Genomic DNA, 9,612 nt, shown 5'->3' on the forward strand with positions numbered 1-9,612 from the left:
ACCCCCCGGATCCAATCGAGCACCATAGATGAGTCCCGCTCGAGGTACATCCGCTCGACACCAAGTATTTGTTCGGCATATGATAACAAAAGTCCTCCTTGCAATAGAGAAAATTGTATGAAGCAAGCTTTCTTCAGTGCCGTCGTCTCCTATAATATACATCTTGATATCCAAGAGTTATACTGCGACTCCGATTCATAACTTCATAAAAAATAAAAAAAATTATGATACACTCTTTTTTTTTTATCCTCATCTTTGTTAGCCTATGAGATTTTTCTTTTTTTTAAGATATGTATCGGGTTACAAAATGACTAATTTACTTGGTATGTATTATTTAATCGTAGATTATGTATTGACGAACATCATATTTTGAAAACTATGTATCGATTTGCCTAAAAGATCATGAGTCAGTACGTCAGCAATATTTGAATTATTACTAGGTATATATTAAAGAAACTTACAATATATATCTGGAAGCTAATAAGTGTGTATTAATTATTTATGTACTCGAGAACACAATGTTTTGAAACCTATATATTGATATATTTAGAAGTGTGTATTGGATTATTGAATGACTAATATGCAAGGTGTGTATTATCTAGCTATATACAACGTACAGGTGAGTACCATATTTCCAAAATTATGTATTGATTTACTTAGAGGTATGTATTAGATGGCTGTTAGGTATACATCAAAGAAGTTTAAAGTATACATTAGCAAATATGTAGTAGTCTCAAACTCTACATCATATAACTCCAAGTTCTATATTTGCAAAAGAATACAAAAGTTTTGCAATCCTCAAATAACCTTACAATTTCCATTTGAATTAAAAACTCCATCAACGAACAAAGAAGAAAAGTGTTACGGACAGAGGCTCAATGAGGAAGAGGAGAGGATGGATCATGATTTTTTTTTGGTTTTTTTTAAAAGGTTACAGGATGGATGGATTTGTTAGCAAGAAGAGTATTTTCCTGTTAAAACTCTTAGGTTTCCATATTAAAATATATGCTATAGAACATATGGCAAATGAGGAATTTCCCTCCTTACAATTTCTTCTTGTCCGTGCATAAGAGGAATTTTATTCAATACAATATCTTCTTGTCCATGCACTGGAGGAATTTTGTTCAATATTTAAGTTATCAGACACATAACTCATTGTTATGTCTGCGTATGTACTAGGTCCAATGCTCTACAGGGAAGCCAGGTGTAGGTCCATTCATCAGACGATCAGAATCCATTCCTTACCAGGATAAGGTTGTATTTTTTATTCCCAAAGTGACCTTACAATTTTGCTCCTGGCTTGCCAGAATCGAAATATTCTCGTTCTTATCATTTTAACGATAAAGGAAAACGTCAAGCTCCTTCGCTGCAGATGAGTACATAACGCCGTAATCGACCTCGGCTTTGCGCATAATTACAACACCAGCCTGACAGATGCTTCCGCCGGATCGAGTGCCGATATCACCGTCCATCCGGCTGAGAAGTGCAGTTTGGACGGTCAGGATGGCCGTCTTGGCCGGGGGAGGCCATTTCTGTTATTTGGACAAGAAGGATGGGCAATTTCGTTCTAGACCGTAGATCTCGGATCGCACGGAAATGCCAACGCCAGTACCGCCTGCCGCTCTCGCGCCGGCAAGCGGGCCTTAAAGAGCATCCCTGCGGTTCGACGGTAACGTCACCGCATGTGAGCCAATGGTCCTCGTCCACGTCACGGGCCCATCACTCCTCCTCGTACGGAAAGCGTGGCGGAGATCGGATGGCTCGAGATCTCGTCTCCAGCCCATCGGACGGTCTACATGCCCTCTTCTAGAGACTTCGAATCGGAAAAAACTTGGACAGTCTCCGAGAAGGGGAGAGAAATAAATGAATATAATAAATTAAGAAGTAAACTGAGGTCGTGATCTAACCACGGTTAGTGTTCTAACCCCGATGACCGCTTGGGCGGAGTTAAAAGGGGGAGAAGATTCGAAGAGAGCGGGCGAGAGAAAGAGAAAGCGAGCGCGAGGGGGAGCAAGAGAGAGGCGAGGAACCGGTGGAGGGGGTGGGTGATTCGAGGGAGCGCTGGAATCTGAGCCGTTGTGTCTGCCGCGTGATCGGATCTGCGCCGTGGGTCGCCGGTCGTGGTCGCGCTGGGGGCCGGGGAGGCGGTCGGCGTTCTTCCGGGCGAGCTTGGCCTGCTTCCTGACCAGATCCGAGGCTCTGGTGAGTTGGATTTGGAATCAGTCTCGAATTTAGTTTTATGCAACTGGAATCGGTCTAGGAGCGTGTTCTTTATGGAATCATTTCGTTTTTTTTTCGTTCGATCGTACGGGAAGTGCAGGGACTGCTTGAATGTTGATTTTGTGAATTGTTGGGCGATTTTGAGGATTATTTTGGACTCGGTAGGGGTTTGTTTGCCGGTGATTTGATTCATGGGAGGAAATGGTAGGGTTTGATTTGTTTAGTTGAGTTTGGAACAAGATCTGTGAATAGTTTGAGCGATTACTCTGAAAATCTGTTGATCTTGTAAAATACGTTCATTTCCTCCCGAAATCCTTCATTTTTTTAGGGTACATAAATCTTTCATTTTTTTTCCGAAAAAGGATCATTTCAGTATGTTGGTCCACGAAAACTAGGGATAGTGATCCCAGAATTTGGAAATGATGTAAAATTGTACATGAATTTCTCTTTATTTGTCGTGTACAAAATTTTTCCTTTTTAAAAATAATCACTAAAAATTTATTCTTTTCATTCCTTTTTGTATGATTTTGTGGAAATCTCAGGATTTTTTATATTTTTTTGAAATAATTGTGATTCTTCGTAGTTATTCGGTGAATATTTAAAATTTATTTCTTAGCAGTTTATTATGATTCTTCTACAAGATATCAGCAGAGCTCTCTTTCAACTCGCCGCCCCCCCTCTCTTTCCTCTGTCCTGATATTCCATTCTGGATTATTAGTAGAATATGCAACAAATAACTGCGTCATTGATGTGTTTATGGTATGACAGTTTGTCAGGTTTGCTTCTTGGGGAGAACTCACTCATGTCGTGATTTATGATATTTTATTCTGGATTATTAGTAGAATATGCAACAAATAATTGCGTCATTGATCTGTTTATGGTATGACAGTTTTTTCAGGTTTGCTTCTTTTCTTTTTTGGCGTGTTGCCTTACTTTACCATTGGATGTTTGAACTAAAGGGGGATTTTTTTTTTTTGGATCAGAGCCTTTTTACTATTTTAGATCATTAATGAATTACTTACCGAAAAACGTCATTAATGGATTGAGTTTTCTTTTTTATTCTTTAAATTTGGTTCATAAATCCACAAGTGATTCATGCTGTGTAATTAATATTCGGCCTGCTTCCTTCCTCTTCTCCACTGGCTTTGTAGCCATAGAGATGTTGTCAAAAAGATGTTTTTTTCTTCTTTTGTTAGATTTTTCTTTCTTCTCCTCCCTTACTCCTCCCCATCGCTCCCCTTTTTTCCTTCCTCCACTTACACCACTTTTCATTTCATGAAAAAAAGCATAACTTTTTTTTCTTCTTCAAAAAACTGTTGTATTAATTATTAAATTGTATCATGTAAACTAGCAAGACTGTAAATGTTGATAATTTGATGCATCATGAGGTATAAATTTTGGGGTGCTAATAATCATAATATTAACCATTTTTCTTCTACAGCATTCTGTTCATTTGATTCATCCATCTTCTGAAAAGATGGCTTCCCCGTTCTCGGGGAGGCGCGCCATCTCCACCTATACTTCCTCCACCACTTGCTTTCTGCTTCTTCCGTTGTGAGGCCAACGGTCACTATCTGATAACCTTGTAGTTGCTACATGATCAATTGTGCTGCACATCTTCCTCTCTTTGTGACCACGTCAGCCTTGGCGTTTGGCGTGCGCGCAAGAGTGAAGAAAAGGAAGAAGAGGACCCTCTGCTGCATCCGACGGTGAATTCCATGTCTCCTAACTTGGATAGCCCTGTCCAGACTCAGATGGCAGTTGCAGTCTTGAATTGCACCCGTGGCAGTGAATACCATGGGAACAAGAAAACTGATGGAAAGCCTGCAGGGAGGAGACGTGTGTTCGTCCAAACTGACACTGGCTGTGTATTGGGTATTGAATTGGATCGTGGAGACAATGTCCACACTGTGAAGAGGAGGTTACAGTTAGCCCTTAATGTGCCCACCGAGGAGAGCTCACTCACATTTGGTGATCGTGTTTTGAAAAATGATCTTAGTGGGGTTCGGAATGATTCCCCATTACTTCTCACTAGGAATTTCCTTCACAGGAGTTCCTCCACCCCATGTCTCTCTCCTACTGGAAAGGAACTCCAGCAGAGAGATAGGAGCGGTCCAATTGAAATCTTGGGGTGCTCAAGCCGCTGTTCTCGAACAAAACAGCTTGTCAAGGACGTAGTGAAGGCTATTAAAAGCGGTGTTGGGCCCATCCCCGTTCACGGTGGGCTTGGGGGTGCCTACTACTTCAGGAACAGCAGAGGTGAGAGCATTGCTATCGTGAAGCCTACAGATGAGGAGCCATTTGCACCAAACAATCCAAAAGGTTTCATTGGGAAAGCCCTAGGACAACCGGGCCTCAAAAAGTCAGTGCGGGTTGGTGAGACAGGGTTTAGGGAGGTTGCTGCATACCTCTTGGACTACGATCACTTTGCCAATGTTCCTCCAACAGTGCTTGTCAAGATAACCCACTCTGTGTTCCATGTCAATGATGGGGTTAACGGTGCGGATGGTAAGGCTCATGACAGGAAGTCTGAAGCTGTCAGCAAGATTGCATCATTTCAGAAGTTTATCCCTCATGACTTTGATGCCAGTGATCATGGGACCTCTAGCTTTCCTGTTGCAGCTGTGCACAGGATTGGTATACTTGATATTAGAATCTTCAACACAGACAGGCATGCAGGGAACCTTCTGGTGAGGAAGCTTGTAGATGGAGCTGGTAGATTTGGAGCTCAGGCAGAACTCATTCCAATAGATCATGGACTCTGTCTGCCAGAGAGCTTGGAGGATCCTTATTTTGAATGGATCCACTGGCCACAGGCATCTGTACCTTTCTCTGAGGATGAACTTGATTACATTGCTAATCTTGATCCTGTTAGAGATTCTGACATGCTTCGGATGGAGCTGCCTATGATCCGTGAAGCATGCCTTAGGGTTTTGGTTCTTTCCACAATTTTCCTCAAGGAAGCTGCGGCATTTGGGCTTTGTCTCGCAGAGATTGGTGAGATGATGAGCAGGGAGTTCAGGACTATGGAAGAAGAGCCTAGTGAGCTGGAGGTTGTATGCATTGAGGCAAGGAGACTGGTAGCTGAAAGAGAGGTAGCTTCTCCAGAAGCTGAACCAGTAGATGAAGATGTAATCCAGTTTGACATTGATTGTGAAGATAGTGGTCCGGTGGTGCCAAAAACACCACCATCCTACCATTTTGGGTTGAAGGTGGGGAGTTCCAGAAACCCACTGTCAAAACTAGAGGAGAGCTTGGAGGAGGAAATCAACGATGACAATGAAAAAAATAATGTGGAAGAGGTTACTTGCTTCCTGCCTGTTATCAATCAGTTTCCAAACATTTCAAAGTTGTCCACATCATTGAAGGGCGTGAGCCTTACTGACAAAACTCAGCGGTATCTGGGTGGTGTTCCAAAAGGGAATGATACTACAGTTAGAACTAACAATAGTGGTAGTGCCAGCGGACTTCAGAGTGGGAGCAGGAGGAGTGCAAACGAGCAGTTGCCTGCAAGCGTGAGCTTTGTGACACTGGCAGACATGGGGGAGGAAGAGTGGGGGTTGTTCCTTGAGAAGTTCCAGGAGCTGCTGCATGGAGCATTCCGTGGCTGGAAGTCTGGGGCTGCTGGCCAGAGGCAGAGGCAGAGGCTAGGCACTTCTTGCCAGTTTTGAGTAGGAGATAGATCGAGAGAATAGAGAGGATGGCTGTGCGTTCTGTTGCTGTTGTTTGTTGTGCCCTTTCTGGTAGCTGTAAAGAATGGAGAAGGGGGTTTTATGAATAAGATCATCGTGGTTCGGGACCGACAAGAGGGTGATTTGTGTTAAGGGATGAGGTGAAGGTGCTTGTGGAGGTGGTCGTGGTTTTGTATATATATCTTTCAGCTCTTTGTTAAATATCAGTTACATGGAGGAGGCGAGTGTGATTGGGTTCCTCTTTCTTTTACTGTCATTTTATGCCTTATCAGACAATGGTTATTAAAAATAAACAATTAGAAAATCTATGTACATCTGCTTATGTATCTTTAGCATGCCAGTTTAGTCTGTTCTTTTGAACATATATGGTGGCTTGTACCACGAGCGACTATTGTTGGGAGACATTCTCGTGTGTTCATTAAACGATGCTATTCCTCCAGGGTGTCGGATTATGGTATGGTTAAGAATGTTGTTTTATGTTTCATAATTCTTAGCTTGCAAACTGCCTTGTTCCTAGTGCGGGCTTGGTTGGATGTTTTTGGTTCTTGGCAGTTCTAGCTTTCTGGATGTGATGTTTCTCCTGCATGAAGTCGACTAGAATGCATTTTGTTGAGAGGTTTCTCCTGCTTCAATATGAGTTGCAGCTAGTTCTGGCTGGACATTGTCCCCATATAATCTTCTTGAATTATTTTATGCTATATGATGGTAGCCTTGGTGTTGATCTTGTAGAAGTGCAGAATCACAGACTACTTTTGAACCAGGCCCCTGTCTTTGAAGTTGATCGACCTCAGAGGAGACTTCGGGTGACGGTGGTTGGAGTTGTAGGTGCGTGCCGTTTCTAATGCTGGAAATTGGTTTTAGTTGAGTTGCTCGTATCATGCTTGGAATAAGTTTTTACTGGTTTACTGTGCAAGATGGCTTCTTTCTCTTATTTGAAATTTGATCATGGTGTTAACTGATGTATGTGTATTGCTTGGTGCTTAATGATTTTTCCTTTTCTTTCTATGCCTGCAGGCACACTTGTGTGCAAGTGCTTGCCCTCATGGTTATACTATTTTTTTCGTTGTATAATCATAAGGTTTTGGGTAACTTCTTTTTCTTGTTTGAATAGAAACTTATTTAAATCTTTGGATTGTTCTTTTCCATTTCAATTGTAGAAAACTTAAAATCATGAGGACATTTGTGGATCATCTCTTCCTTTTGTGCTGAGCCAGCAATGCTGGTTTTTGTGGTAGAGCTATACAACAAATAAATGTGGAAAAAGAGAACAGAAACTCTGTGTCTGGCTTTTCTGGAACAACTGAGTCGTACATCTTATGACCATGTACCCCACCATTTCTTTCTCCTGGTAAACTCTTGGGGCTCGTTTGGTTCGCGGGAAGTATTTTTCCTCCTAGGAATATGATTCCTGGGAATCATATTCCTAGGAAGAGGATACCTAGGAAAGTACTTTTGACATGTTTGGTTAACCATGGAAAAGTGACTAATTTTCAAAGTGCTTATGTTTGGTTGACCATCCACTTTTCTAGAAAAGTTATGTATAATTTCTATTATGCCCTTAATAAAAATTAGGTCTTTAATGCCTCTTTAATGTTTCTTTAATGCTGAAGGGTCTTTTTGGGAAAAAATAAAAAAAGAGTGATTCCCACCTCATGGGAAAGTAACTTTTTCATGTTTCTCATGAGAAAGACTTTCCCATGAAATGTGGGAATCATATTTCCATGGGAATACCACTTTTCCATCTCTCTCCTTTGAAAACTCCAACCAAACAAGAGGCATTTTATTATTTTTTCGTTGACCACACTTTCTCCCCTCGTTTTCCCGCGAACCAAACGAGCCCTTGGTCTTCTATTGCTTGTTTCTTGCACCGTGGTTAACTCCCATTAATGCCTTGCCTTGTTTGACGAGAATCACCTAGTTCTCTCGCCGTTTATTTTGTTTGTTTCCATTAAGTTATTCCTTTCTTTCTGTTCCATTAAACTCGCTATCGTCATTGCCGGAATCATCAGGCTTAACTTCGGTCGCGCCGTATGGGACGGAATCTCTCTTCGATGACTCCTACTTCCTCTCTAGACTTTATCACTACCACTTCCTCTAGAGTTTATGATGACGGATGAGACGAAGAACAAAAAAAAAAGATTTTTTTTTTTGGAGAAAGCTAATGTCTGAATGCGTCATATCTGAAAAAATAAATTTTTTATATGCGATCGATCATAAAAATTTGGTATATTTTAATTTTTTTAAAAAAAGTTATATGAAATATCCTGATGTCTATCAATCTAAAGGATTACGAATATTTTTTTTAAAAAAATAGTTCTCAGATTTTTTTTACATGTTCCATATAAATTTTATGAAATACGAAAAATTTATTTCAATGGAAACTCTCCCAAAGCTCCAACCGAACACCATCCTTTTTCCGGCGAGCCAGTCCAAAAGGACACCGCAGTGATGTGCTGCGTTCTTATCCTGAAAAGAGGAGGTTGGTGGCGAGTCGGCTTCAGTTGCAGCAGCCTTGCATGCCAATGGCACCCACCAACCAAGCAAAGAGGAAACACGGCGAACCCCAAACCAGGGGCTTTTTGCGTATCATGCACTGCAGCGCCCACGGAATGCTCTTTGGGTGGTCCTAGCTGCGTGGATTGGGCGAGCATCTTTTTTTTGCTCTGTTTTGGAGTTTAGTTCTTGGCCACATGAAGACCACCGGCGTTGATGCTGACCATGGTCATCAATGGCGGATGGATAGCTGAAGGATGGGAGATGACTCCAAGCTGGATGTGCTGCGAGGATTGGAAGTGAATTGGCTCCAAGATTGGCCAACGGAAATGCTGGTTTCTATGGGCTGTGTAGGCTGTCTTTTGGCATTTCCAGAGAGATTGCGTTCATTGGCCAACGAGAGCTATCTTTTGGGCACCAGGTTGCATCATGCAACCGAAATGTTGGCCGATAAAGGGAGGATTCAATTTAATCACCCAATGGCTAAGAGTCGGCCTGCCGAAATGTTGTCACTACTGGTACCTGACCCTGCCTTCTCGTTATGACTGATCTATTGTCAAGGAAAGCAGGAAAGACGGTCTATTTTTGGCTGCTTATTGAACTCTCTTTGACGACTGACACTGGTCTACTTAAGTTGATGAATAAGGCAGATGATTATTGGTATAGAAATTGTTGTGACACGGTCACTTTTAGTTTTCGTATAAGAAAGATTTGTTCGTAATTTCTTTGTCCGTATCGAATTGCTTGCAAAATTAATTCATGTTCCATAAGATCCTATATTAACCATACTACATAAGGGTGGCAATCGGGTTAGGTTGGGTCAAAAATTTATTGACCCAAACCCAAAATATTTATTAAACCGTCAAAATTTCAAATCTGAATCCGACTTTTTGTTAAATTAGTAATCCGACCCGACCCACATAACCCATTTATTAAATAGGTTAAACGCATTAAACAGGTTAGACGGATTTTTAACGGATTAAATTGATTTAAACATATTAAACGGGTTAGGTTAAACAGGTCAGAAACAGATTACGCAGATTTTAAACAGGTTAAATAGGTTAAACGGATCAGGTCATAACTCTATCTAATTATTAAACAGGTCAAAATGGATTAAACAGGTCAAAAGTTTAAACCTGAATCTAATCTATTTAATAAATAGATTTAAACGGGTTGATCTATTTACGACCCAAATCCGTTTATGTCA

The 9,612-nt window shown here is 41.2% G+C and overlaps 1 protein-coding gene across 1 annotated transcript; it reads left to right on the top strand.

The window, feature by feature from the left end:
* Positions 1–1,891: 1,891 nt before the first annotated feature.
* Positions 1,892–6,216, top strand: LOC103706563 (phosphatidylinositol 4-kinase gamma 7). The gene is made up of 2 exons (XM_008790705.5): positions 1,892–2,202; positions 3,662–6,216. The coding sequence occupies exon 2, from the start codon at positions 3,939–3,941 to the stop codon at positions 5,889–5,891; it is 1,953 nt and encodes a 650-aa protein (XP_008788927.3). The 5' UTR covers positions 1,892–2,202; positions 3,662–3,938; the 3' UTR covers positions 5,892–6,216.
* The last annotated feature ends 3,396 nt before the right edge of the window (positions 6,217–9,612 follow it).

This window comes from Phoenix dactylifera, chromosome 2, assembly GCF_051530095.1.
Source record: "Phoenix dactylifera cultivar Ajwa chromosome 2, Ajwa_hap1_PhDact_Kaust_v1.1, whole genome shotgun sequence".
Classification (NCBI taxonomy): domain Eukaryota; kingdom Viridiplantae; phylum Streptophyta; class Magnoliopsida; order Arecales; family Arecaceae; genus Phoenix; species Phoenix dactylifera.